We start from the raw sequence: 13082 nt of genomic DNA, 5'->3' as shown, positions 1-13082 counted from the left end.
AAAGTGCTAAAGGCGCGCCAACAGACATTAAACTTTATTCACATAATCCTAGCAATGTTTTGTGTGTTTTGTTTTTAACCAGATGAACTGTGACCCTAGCGGGTGACTAGTCACGCTTTACAAGTATACTGACTGATTGAACTGTCAGTAGCAGCTACCCCAGAGTTTTTTTGCGCTCTGCTACTTGAATAAAGCAGCAGACCTGAAAGGTGCAGAGCTTACTCATAATTACATTTATGGGGGATAGATCTTGTCGCTTACTACTTATAGATAATATTATTCTTTAACTAAGAATGATTCCCTGGGCAAAGAATGACAGAGGTCCAAAACTCTAGTATTTATTACCTTTACAACTTGAAATCTTCTCAAACCTTCTTGCTCTGGTGACTCCTATAAGTAATACAGAGTACGTTACTTTACTTAAAACCATACAACCTCAAACACACACAAGTTTTCAATGCTCAGTCTGCTGCCTTGTCTCCGAAGGGGAAAAGGGTGCAGACAACACAAGCAGTTCAGGAACTCAGCACCACTCCCCTCCACCTCATCGTCAAGTCACACGGTTTTAACAAGCATTGGCAAAGCTAATAGGTCTGGCCTTGACACACTAATGTAATGCTTATTTATTTATTTATTTTTTGCAAGCATATGCCACAAAAAGAAAAAAAAATATGTTGCCACCTAACAGTGGCTGCATTATGCTTGTAATAAAAAAATGTAATTAAAAATATAATTCCTGATTTGATTTGTGCCATGCATTTAGAATTATTATTTGTGAAGGAGACAAGAAGAAAATCACCAATTTCTCAAATCAATGGCAACTACAATAATGTAATGTCACTTACACGCTTTATAATATAAACTTTAAAATGGAGTGTAGGCAAAATGAATAGATGCTAGTTTAAGTTAATATGAAAAAGACTACGAAAACATGATCTGAACCAGCTTTACAACTAAAAAGAAAGGAAATAATTTTAGGGGGATGTGAATAATGTGTACACGCTTTGCGCCGTCATTCCAAATGAAGGGAGCCAATGGGAACGTGGTCTCCCCCACGCCCCACCCTCTATGCTGTGGTGGGCGGAAGCACAATGTGGCTGACAATTTAACAGACCAACAGATGAAGCCAATTGGCCCCTTTGCGTGTACATATAGTGTATGTGTGTTTTTTAAGGAAAACAAGCCTGGCAAGACAACTACATCTGAACTCAAAGTCCAAATGACCTAAAGTGTCTGGGACATCGACGTTTGAAGCCAGACAAGGGGACGCACCTCATCGCACGATTAGAAAACTTTGAGAACGTAAAACGACCCTGGTCTATTATATGAGCTCAAAACCAGGACTGCTCCTCACAGAGAGGCATGACCGGATGTCATTCCCCCTGCCGTGCTAGCTCAGAGAGTTTAATGCTCACAACTGACATCTTCTGTTAGAAGAAGGACAAGAGTTAAACTGCAAACAAGACTGACTCCGTCTTCCATCTGTCCGAGGTCGGTAAGTTGAGTATCTCTAAAACTAGTAGTAATGGCACCTGCTATTAAGAGAAGTGTTGCATAAAAACAAGTTTGCATTATTTATTAATGTGCTTCGTTACAATTCGACAAGTGTCTGGGCGCAAGAACTTAAATATGCGTGAGTTTAGTGAACCGAGAGAGTGATGAGAGATGCAATAAAGAAATAGAGACACACCCCCGTGGTTACACTCGGATTTTGTGAATCGCCAAAAGTAGTAGTAGTAAATTACACATGTAAAGTACTCACAAGTGTAAATGACCTTTGTGAATAGCCCTGATTTAAGTTTAGGAGTTTAGCGAGCTGACAGATTGATGAGAGATGCATGAAAACACCTCAACACTCCAGTGGGATAAGCAAACTAAACAGCTCTAGGCAAATCTGCATCACTGGGTGGGTGAGACTCAACTGCACAACAAGGAAGTCATGATTCACACAAAATGGTAAATTCAGGAATCCTAGGTGGGAAAAATCACTATGAGATTTTATGAAAATCCAAAGCAAACTTGTGGGTTTGATCAAAATGTACTGTAAGAGGGGCATGGGAACAATATAGGAGATTACCAGGTGAGTTTCTGTTCCCGGGGCCACAATTTTTTTTTAAATTAACATTGATGCATTCTGGGAGATGTAGTGCTAGTTCACTTCAGTTGACCCAGCTGATCTATCCTACCTAAAAACAATGATTTTTACTGGAAATGTCTAGCAATCCTTGGGGACTTGGGGAAGATTGGCTGAGTGGATGAGCATGAGAGCTCTTGCTGTGCTGTTAAAATAAAACCCCTGCATGTCAGGAATTCAGCATCCCTGCCTGCATCCTTCCCTTGTGAAAGCAGGAAGCCTGCCCTTAGAGCAAACATCACTTCTAGTCCCTCCACTCCTGCTCTGAGACCTTTCCCGCCTAAAAGCCTGCGTGATTCATTTAGCCACCATCTTCCCTCACCTTTCCCTCCCACCTCCATCCCAGCCTGCCTTGCACAGCGTGAGCATCCCTTGCCTTTACTGTCACTGGGCTGCTAATCCCCCCTCTTCCCTCAGAGCATCTCCAGTAAAGGGTAATTGAAACCCATTAGGTCTCATTATATAGCAGGTTCATTTCTCGGCTGTTTTTTTTTATTGTCTCATGGGAACTCTTTGAAGTATGTTTCTGGGGAAGGCGGGGCTTCCTGGAGAGCTGCAGGAAGGAACAGCCATTTTGTATCACTTTCAGCCTTACATCAATATCACACATGTGTACATGTCAGTCAACGCTTTCGCTTTTCCTGCAGTTCTTGAGGTTCCTGATTCCAAAGTCCTGTTTTCCTGACGTTCACCTTTGTTCCTATTTTAGGAGTTCGTGTTTAAGAGTTTTTTTATCAATTGGGTTTTTCCTCTGGGACTCCTTCCTGAGGGTACGGACTGCTTCGGCATAACTCTTGTCAGCAGCACCGTGGCTACCGGAAGGGGTCGCCCCTATCTCGGCCAGACGAGAACGTGTAAGGAACGAGGCCATACTCCAGGTTCATCTGACCAGGGCAGTAAGAGAAAATCAGATCATAACACCACCCTCCATTTTCTAAGAGAAGTGCATACCCTGATGTTTTGATAACTCTACATGGTTCTCCAAATTTAGTAGAACTTGTACTAGTTTAGGACATCTGATTCTCACATAATCACCAATGTTTACTTTTCTTTGAGTCACAGCCTTTCTCATGTCATAATACTTCTTCATTTTGACTTGCTTGTCAGCTACTATTTCCTGTATTTTATTATTTTGCTTTGAATATCTCCAGTGCCAGTAATTTTAGGTCTAACCACATTATGTGTACTCAGTTTTGTTACATGCACTCTTCCCCTTAAAAACTCAAACGGTGTGACACCATAACGCTGTGGGATGTGGTACGGTAAGCCTGTAACCGGCCCTGTAAAGCCTCCCTCACATGTATCTTGTGTCTCAAGGTACAACTGAATAGTCTCCTTAATAATACAGTTAGCTCGCTCCACCTGGCCATTTTATTGGAGATGACTTAAGGATGACTTATCACGGTCCCATTTTCCCCACCCCCACTCAAAATCCCCTTAACATTCCACCGTGAGTCCTGGGTTCCACACACTCACTGGCATAGTGGAAATAGGCAAGAGACACCAACAGTGAACTAACATAAAAGCATCTAAGGGAACGTTTAAATAAATATCAAGATATGTCACAAGCTTACAGACAAGAGGGTAATCTGCCTTTCAACATCAAACCAGGAGTTAATTCAGGTAAGCCTACAGAATATGAATTTATTGCAGAATGAAACATCAAGCATACAGTGAACTCTGGTGGAGTTGTAACACTTCTGCTATTAATTGGACCCCTCTACAATTCTTAATGCAGTCCATCATTCCGCCCTTCTCCGAAGACTCAAATCCAGAGGAATACAAGAGACCGCCCTTCACTGCATTACTTCTTTCCGGTCTAATAGATCCCTCATTTTATCTCTGCCTCCCTTCTGATCACTTTCCCTTGACTGCAGGAGTCCTTCAAGGATCCAACATCATCCTCCTCTTCTTTAAATTACATCTTGAACTAATATAGGAACAAATGTCTTTTCATATGCTGCAAGAATGTGGTTGAAACATAATTATGCTAGACGATGAAGCAGATTTGTGTAGCATCAGAGTGGATCATTGGGTATGATTGAACTACCAAATGTAAATACATAAAAAATTGAAATGCCAGAATTTGGTAAAGGGGCCTCCTAACACCTTCCTAATATCTGGCCAAAACAGTTTAGTAAAGAATCACCTCATCCATACAAAGGCATCACCCCACGTCCTAACTCACAACTTTCCAATAAGAAAAGTAGGGTTGATCATGGATGTAAACCTCTCTGTGATTTCCCCAAGAGAATCTAGTTACATGAACGCATCAAATCTTCCTTCATCTGGGATTTCACCAAAAAGCAGAAGGCACCATGGGCCCAGCAAGGCCGGACTGGCTGAACTGGGCATCGGGCATTTCCCCTTGAGACTGGAAGGGTGGGGGCTGCTTTTGTTACTTGAGGGCCGGTCATGTAGCAGTGCAGCAGTTTTAAAATCACTGCAGAGTTCCTTGTATATCCAACAGTTTTAAGGCAACAGTAAAAGTGCCAAGATAGCTCTGGTGATGAATGTACCTGCTGGAGAGAGATGGGAGTTTTGTCTAGTGGCAGGTGTGACTCATCGAAGGCAGCACAGAGGGTTAATGTGCCTGCTGCAAACAAAGTGTACTATGCAGATCACAGGACAGTATTTTATGTGGATAGCTCAGTGGGATACTGCTTTTGTCACTGAGGCCCTTTTGTTACGGTGCAGTTCATAAAGTTACAATCATAATCTAGCACAGTGAGATGTGAACTGCCATCAAAGATCTGGATGCAAACTGCATGATATAGATCAAAAAGTTATGTTTTATCTCGTCTTTGATTATCCTAATTTTGCTAAAAATAGTTTGTTTTGGTAGAAATAAATTGTTATCAGTAAAGTCAACGCTAACCACTGTGTTACGTACATTCTGGATCCTTAGTTTATCCTTCCCCAGACCAAACACTTAATAAATTCCTACCAGTGTGGATGACATATGAATCCTACACCTTGTAGATCCCGTTTGTCTTATGTAATATTTTGTATACACTGATTTACACATGTATGATTCATTGTCTGTGTGTGTGTGCGTGTGTTGTGAAGTGATCCAAAACCATACGCTGGTAAGAGAGGAGCTATAATACAAATGAAATACATGAGAGAGGAGCTATGAAGAGATGAGAGACACTGTTAGAGGCTGATGGTGAGGCAATCATTGAACATCCCCAATAAAGATTGTTGTGTCCTGGTGCATGGTAAGGCCATAATTTACTATGCTTTAACGACAAATACAATTGAATAAATAATGAAAAATGTGTTGTAAAATGCATTGTTTATGCCATTTTCCCCAAATTTTCTTTGTGTGGGGGGGGAACCTCCCCCCACCCGGCCCTCTTGTAATAGAGAGTTTTGCTTGCTATGCACCCTATGGGGGCTGGTCCGACATTTGCCAGGGCTGCTTTGGGTTCCCAGCCGGCCCCGCAGCCTAGACTCTCCAGTCCATCCCATATAAGCTATTAAACAAACACCTATAAACACCCTTTTTACTCCTACACTCTAAATACCCCCCCCCCCCCCCGGGTCCTGATGCAGCCTGTAGCGGGTTGCGACACCTGCCAGGGTTTTTTAAGCACTATATAAATTCTACAATACGCTGCAATTAGACACGATTTCAAATAACCAATCGGCAGCTTTGGCTGTGTGTAAACTCAGCCGTGTGCACTCACAGCTACCACCTGAAGCCCATAAGTCAGAAAGTTGAGTGAGTTTCCCTAAAACCAACCCATACAGATATGCATGTTTGAGAAGGATCGTACTTGTGACCGTATGAGTGTCACGGTGGTGACTGTTCCATAATACATGAGATATTGAGGAATTCTGTGCCACAACTTTGTTTCACAAAACAGAAAATGGTGCAAGGTTTACAGCACAGGAGATGTGATGCTTCTGTAACTCTAATGGCACCTGTGCACCACCAGCCTCACAAAAAATGCATCCTTCTAATGTGAAGGTTTTTTTTAAATTTAATTTCATGATTTGGCTGAGGCATATGACACACACACTCATAATGAGAACACGACTAAGCCCCTGTGATTCAGCTTCACGTGCGCTTGGAGGGGGCGATGGGAAACATTTCAGGGAGAAATAGCGACTAAACATGAAAACATCACGTACAAGACTGTGAAAACATCTGTGTGGACCTAGAGGCGCTGCAGACACTGATGGACTTGCAAAGGCACTTTGTAAAGAAAGCAGCACTGTTAGAAATGGGGTCTTTGGTGAACAGTCAGGTTACCCCCTGTTCAAGCAAGGACCCTCACTCTAGTCAGGGTAAAAGAGAATCACCCTCAGCTAACCCTGCTTACCCCCTTGGTAGCTTGGCAGAGCAGTATGCTTAACTTCAGAGCGCTAGGTGTAAAGTATTTGTACCAACACACACAGCAACTTAATGAAAACACTACAAAGTGACACAACACCGGTTCGGAAACATAGGAAATATTTATCTTAACAAAACAAGACCAAAACGACAAAAATCCAACATACACAAGTCAAGTTATGAATTTTTAAAGATTAAACTCAAAAATAGCGCTTAGAAACAAAAATTGCTTCGATGAGATGTTAACACGGCGTCGTGACGGAGTCGTTCCCAACAAGCCGACACCAGTGGCGCCGGACACGGAGTCGTGTAGACCCCCAAGTACAGTACCTTTGGTGAAGAGAGAAAACAAGCCGATGCACGAAGTCGGGGATTGCGGCGTCTGTGCGAAACATTGAATCCGTGCACTTCGAGCGGTGTCGGTCACGACGGGGTGCGGCGACTTCCACGGAGCCGCGGACTTCAGTGGGGCTGCAGCGGCATCGGGTCTGCGAAGAGCATTGCGTTCCAGCGAAGGTCACTGCGTCAGGTGCAGGCGGCGTTATCAGATTCAGCAGCGGCGTCGGTCCGGAGTCGACCGAAGTTGATTTTCTTGGATTTCCACCAGCTTTCCTTTCAAGGGCCCAGGGAGTGGATAGGGAACCACTTGTCAGAGCAGAAGTCTCTCCAGAGACTCCAGGTGCTGGCAGAGAGCAGTCTTTGCTGTCCCTGAGACTTCAAACAACAGGAGGCAAGCTCTAACTCAAGTCCTTGGAGATTTCTTCACAAGATGGAAGGCACACAAAGTCCAGTCTTTGCCCTCTTACTCTGGCAGAAGCAGCACTGCAGGAAAGCTCCACAAAGCACAGTCACAGGCAGGGCAGCACTTCTTCCTCAGCTATCAGCTCTTCTCCAGGCAGAGGTTCCTCTTGGTTCCAGAAGTGTTTCTAAAGTCTGTAGATTTGGGTGCCCTTCTTATACCCATTTTAGTCGTTGAAGTCACCTTTCTTCAAAGGGTACTCACACCTACTTGTGAAATCAATGCCTTGCCCAGGCAAGGCCTCAGACACACACCAGGGGGATGGAGTCTGCATTGTCAGAGGCAGGCACAGTCCTTTCAGATGAGAGTGACCACTCCACCCCTCTCTCCTACCAGAGATGGCTAATCAGGAACTGCAGGTTACACCCCAGCCCCCTTTGTGTCACTGTCTAGTGCGAGGTGAAAAACAACCCAACTGTCAAACTGACCCAGACAGGGAATCCACAAACAAGGCAGAGTCACAGAATGGTTTAAGCAAGAAAATGCTCACTTTCTAAAAGTGGCATTTTCAAACACACAATCTCAAAATCAACTTTACTAAAAGATGTATTTTTAAATTGTGAGTTCAGGGATCCCAAACTCCACATGTCCATCTACTCTCTAGGGGCATCTACACTTTAATCATATTTAAAGGTAGCCCCCATGTTATCCTATGAGAGAGACAGGCCTTGCAACAGTGAAAAACGAAGTTGGCAGTATTTCACTGTCAGGACATATAAACCACATTACTATATGTCCTACCTTATCCATACACTGCACCCTGCCCTTGGGGCTACCTAGGGCCTACCTTAGGGGTGCCTTACATGTAAGAAAAGGGAAGGTTTAGGCCTGGCAAGTGGGTACACTTGCCAAGTCGAATTTACAGTGTAAAAATACACACACAGACACTGCAGTGGCGGGTCCGAGACATGATTACAGGGTTACTTGTGTGGGTGGCACAATCAGTGCTGCAGGCCCACTAGTAACATTTGATTTACAGGCCCTGGCACCTCTAGTGCACTTTACTAGGGACTTACTAATAAATCAAACATGCCAATCATGGATAAACCAATCAACAATACAATTTACACAGAGAGCATATGCACTTTAGCCCTGGTTAGCAGTGGTAAAGTGCTCAGAGTTCAAAAACCAACAGCAACAGATCAGAAAAAATAGGAGGCAGGAGGCAAAAAGATTGGGGATGACCCTGCATAAGCAAAAAAGTCCAAAAAGCACACACTGTGGGCTCGATTACAATGTCTCCACATTTAAGTGTACTCCCTTGTTTGCTCCAGATTAACACATTTGCAGAATTCTGAAAGGTTTTTCAAACTGCTCACGGAAGCCCAGAGACAGTCATCCTTTCGCAGGAGGACTCTTTATTTATGAAATTCGAATTGCCTTCAGGCAAAGGCCATTCAGCATGCTTAACTGTACATTGGGCATAATTGTACATGCACAAACATAAGCGCTTGTGTAACTGCACTTTGATATATACTTATTTTTCTAAATGTAGAAAATATGTTCCTTGTGGAGAAATCCTTTTCCTAGCCACCACTTACTGTGGTGGGTTTACCATCCCATTTCCACCCTCAAGAGAGTACCTTCTGATCTCTACACGTGTAAAACACGGACGTGGTGGGAATGGACCGAAAAGTAGTTTGTGACCACCCACAAAATTCTAGGCTTGCACTCACTTTTCAATGCATCCCCCTTAATGGAACTCCCATGAACGGGTAAGCATCTCTTCGTGGAGTGCGCCACAAAGGCCTGTCAATCACAATGAGTGGCGTGTTAGGTGGGCTGTTGCACAGAACACACAACACTTTGGTCCACATCTAGAAGGTTGATGGTGCAGGTGCAATGGGGATGGATCCCTGGAAGGTGTACCCATTCCGCAGGTGCATGCAGTGGATACACCGTGGACTAGCTTCACCCATTCATGGCAGCATCGGGGGGGACGGCAAAGACCACGAAGAGAAGGAGTATGCGATGCACACCTCCATACACAAATTCATCACAATTATGAGCATTTCATACTATGCAAGCTAAAGTGAGACATTTACAGAAAAGATACGCCCATGAGCATAAAAAGCCTTAGCAATGGGGAAAAGAAATTCACCTGCATCGAACGTGCCTAAGTCAGGCCAAGATATCTTCCATTCTGCACAAAATTGTTGCAACACTCATTCTGAGAAAGCAGGGATGTGACACTTCTCACAACACAAAAAAAGCACCAGCAGTGACCACCAAAGAGAGCTCCATAGCATGAAGACTAGGAGGAAGACATATTTTTTATGTCATTCGTAGACCGACATGCTTAGAAGACTGTAAATGAAAGGCAGCGTCGAGGAACATGGTCTAGGTGGCAGTGTCCTTGTTGGTACCACACCAGTAAACGCCACGAAGAGAAAACCTCGTTACACCACTAAGAAGCAACTACCTACAACTATGCACATGGAGGTCTTTAACCTCTCAGGACAACCAACACGTTTCGCCCCGCTTAGAACTTTTGTGGTTCAAGGTGGTTCTAGGGCGATTTCTGCAAGGGAACGTATAAGTAAACAATTTGATTGTGTTTGATACTTGTCCTTCTGTCAGTCATTGCATACAGTGTTTATAAAATTCTGTATAATAGAAAATGTTGGTTAGTTATATTGTAGTGAGTAACCATGATTTAAGAGTTCAAAGTGTGTATGAACACTGGAGGGCTAGTCAGAGGACACATGGTCTGTGATAAGACCAGTGGTAGCACACTGTCCACCAGAGCTCCTCATGTCCTGGCTGAAAAGAAACCTGTATTATGTTGGACACTAAGGCAAGCATACATCCACCCACAGTCGCTCATGGCCACCCAGGTTAACCGAGGATTTGTCACTCACAGGTAACAGCCTGAAGCAGAACAAGAATACATCACTCATTTCTTTGTGCTGCACTCCTCATGGACCTGTCAATCCTAGCAAACGGTGTTACAGAACATACCTGACAACCTGCTTGTTTCTTCTGCTATTGCCACTTCCAAGCATCTCAGAGTGCCGTTCAAGGTGGTGTTATCAAGTAATCACCTCAGTGGCGGGGCACTGCAAGCCTCTTGACATAATCATATTAATCAATTTGAAGAGACTTTTCGTATTTTGTGTGATGTTTGTTGTGTGGTTGTTGGACTTTTGGCCATACGCATGGTCATCCCTAGTCTTTTTGCCTCCTTCCTCCTGGTTTTTCTGACCTCTCGCTGTTGGCTCTAGGACTCTGAGCACTTTATCACTGCTGACCAGTGCTAAAGTGCAGGTGCTCTCCCATCTAAAGTTGGTATGATTGGCTTATACCTAATTGGCATATTTAATTTACCTATAAGTCCCTTGTACAGGGGTATCTCTATACCCAGGGCCTGTAAATTAAATACTACTAGTGGGCCTGCAGCGCTTCTTGCGCCACCCACTGAAGTAGACTTTCAAACCTGTCTCAGGCCTGCTAGTGCAGGGCCTGTGTGCACAGTTTTCTGCCACAGGGACCTGGCATCTAAATTTACTTGCCAGGCCCAGAACTCCCCTTTTACTACATGTAAGTCACCCCTAAGGTAGGCCCTAGCTAACCCTATGGGCAGGGTTCCATGTATGTAGAAGGCAGGACATGTGCCATCTAGCATGGCCTGTCCTGGTAGTGACAAACAGCCTAACTTGGTGTCTCACTGCTGTGAGTGCTGCCTTCTCATAGAATTGCATTAGAAATGCCCTGCCTTATGTGTAAGGGGTATTGTCTGATTTATGAGCGGTAGTGTAGGCATGTTTGGTATGGTTGTGATGGTGATAATAAATACTGCTTACTGGTGTGGGTGTATTTTTTATTACTATCACAGAAATGCCACTTCTAGAAAGTGCGCATTTATCTGTGCTTATAATTCTGGTGTTTTGCAGCTTGACTCCAATCCACGTCTGGGCAGAGTGACAGTTGGGGCTTTGTGCATACTTTTCAGACAGCCTGTACACAGGGAGGGTGGAGGTGTCACCGAGGTGCATCTGCATACTGAATAGTCTTCCTGGGCTGAGAGAAGGGGGAGGCGGGGCACACCTGCATTTGTAAAGACTGTGCCCTGGCCTCACACAATAGGGTGGTTAACCCCCCACTGATGTTTGGAGCCTGTGCTGAAAGGAGAGAGGGGGGCACTCCCAGAACCAGTTGTAACTGGCTGGAACCTCCTCTCCCTACCATTGTAAAACACTGTAAGAACTGACTATAAGTACAGGGGAATTTCCCCCACAATTTGAACATTCTTGGAACTTGAAACTGGACACAGAACGCTGATGAATGGACTCACCAGGAAACCGCCATGGACTGCTGCTGCTGTGCTGACCTGTGACCTGCCTGGTCACTAGGAGGAACTGCCACCATCTGCACCCCTTGTGCTGGCCTGTAGCTGGGCCCACCAGCCCTGTGCTCCTTCTTGTTTAGTTGTTCCCAGGGGCAGGGTGCTGTGGCCCCTGACCCCTGCAACGATCTTTTACATCTTTGCCAGGAGGGAGTGCGAGGCGCCCCCCTCCTCCCTACCAGTGTTGGGTGACCTGGGCCCCCCACAGGAGGGCCGGTGGAGGCCCGGGGGGGCCCCCAGTGATCGCGAGCCCCAGGAGGGGCCAGTCAGCCGTACCGAGGGGGTGCATGCCGCCCCCCTCTTCCCCAGGACTTTGAGGAGGCCCCCTCACTGCGCAGAGGAGCGCTGGGGGCCTCTTTCTTCTTTGTCTTCGGGGCACGGAAGGTGCCTCTATCCTTCACCAGGTACTTTTAATCAGACCAATAATATTATAATCCAAGTTCTTTCTACAGACCTTGCTAATTGTGATTTATTGCCTACCTGTTCTAGGATGCTTTTACATATAGGTGCACATGTTCCTTTTATGGGCATGACTTGCTAATATGTTTCCCTAACTTGCCATAGGTTTCCTAATGTTCCCACTATGGGCGTTTTATGATATTCCTATGACCAGTGTTCTAATGTGATAACGTGTTTCCTGACTACTGCTTATGTTGCAGAATACTGAGTAACCTGTGTGTTATGTGTGACTATTGCTAGTTTGCAGAGTAACTAATGTGTAACGTGTTCTGACAACTGCTAAGGTAGCAGGATAGTACTGTTATGTGATGTTGATCTAATAATTACGTTGTGTACAATACAGTATATTTTCACATAATCTAGTGTTGTGTTTCCTTTGTGGTGGGGATATTGCGTCACGTGTGTGTGTGTTGTGCAAACGCTTTACACATTGCCTCCGGGTTAAGCCTGACTGCTCGTGCCAAGCTACCAAGGGGGTGAGCAGGGGTTATCTTGGACGTGTAACTCCCTTGCCCTGACTAGAGTGGGTAAGTTCTGCCTGGCTGAGGTGCATACCCTAGCCAACCAGAAACCCCATTTCTAACAGTGGTTTACATAGCAAACTTTTTTCAGGGCTCATCTGGTGCACAGGTTCTAAGCACTAAGTTTGGCCCTTGGCTCGGCCCTGTGCTTGGCTCTCCCTGTGAACTTGTGGGGTCGCCCATCTCCACTGCAGCGCAAAACTAAATCATCTAGGCCAGTGATTCCCAAACTGTAGTTCGGGGATCCCTGGGTGTCCGCAAAGCCTCCTCAGGGGGTCCGCAACTGCTTAGAAAAGTAAATAATATTAACAAATTTGGGGCCAGATGTACGAAGCATTTTTCAAGTCGCAAACGTGGCCGATTCGCAGAATCGGCCTGTTTGCGACTTGAAAAATGCTTTTTGGGATGTACAAAGTCCAAACTGTGATTTGGTAACTTGTTACCGAATCGCAGTTTGGGTTTTGCGATTCGGTATTTGGAAG

General features: G+C 44.9%; 1 protein-coding gene across 2 annotated transcripts in view; it reads right to left on the bottom strand.

Annotated features, from left to right (window-relative positions):
* STARD10 (StAR related lipid transfer domain containing 10) overlaps positions 1 to 13082 on the bottom strand; it is a 265342-nt gene that overhangs the window by 166701 nt on the left and 85559 nt on the right. Inside the window, exon 2 of one of the 2 annotated variants that reach the window (XM_069203767.1) lies at positions 346 to 390. The exons of the other annotated variant lie outside the window; for it this stretch is intronic. Coding sequence (XP_069059868.1) covers positions 346 to 390 — 45 coding nt within the window. The remainder of the gene's footprint in view (positions 1 to 345; positions 391 to 13082) is intronic. 2 annotated transcript variants of the gene reach the window in all.

Source organism: Pleurodeles waltl, chromosome 8 (genome assembly GCF_031143425.1).
Source record: "Pleurodeles waltl isolate 20211129_DDA chromosome 8, aPleWal1.hap1.20221129, whole genome shotgun sequence".
In the NCBI taxonomy this organism is placed as follows: Eukaryota; Metazoa; Chordata; class Amphibia; order Caudata; family Salamandridae; genus Pleurodeles; species Pleurodeles waltl.
The sequence above is the reverse complement of the archived record's forward strand: the minus strand, read 5'-3'. Positions and strand labels throughout refer to the sequence as shown.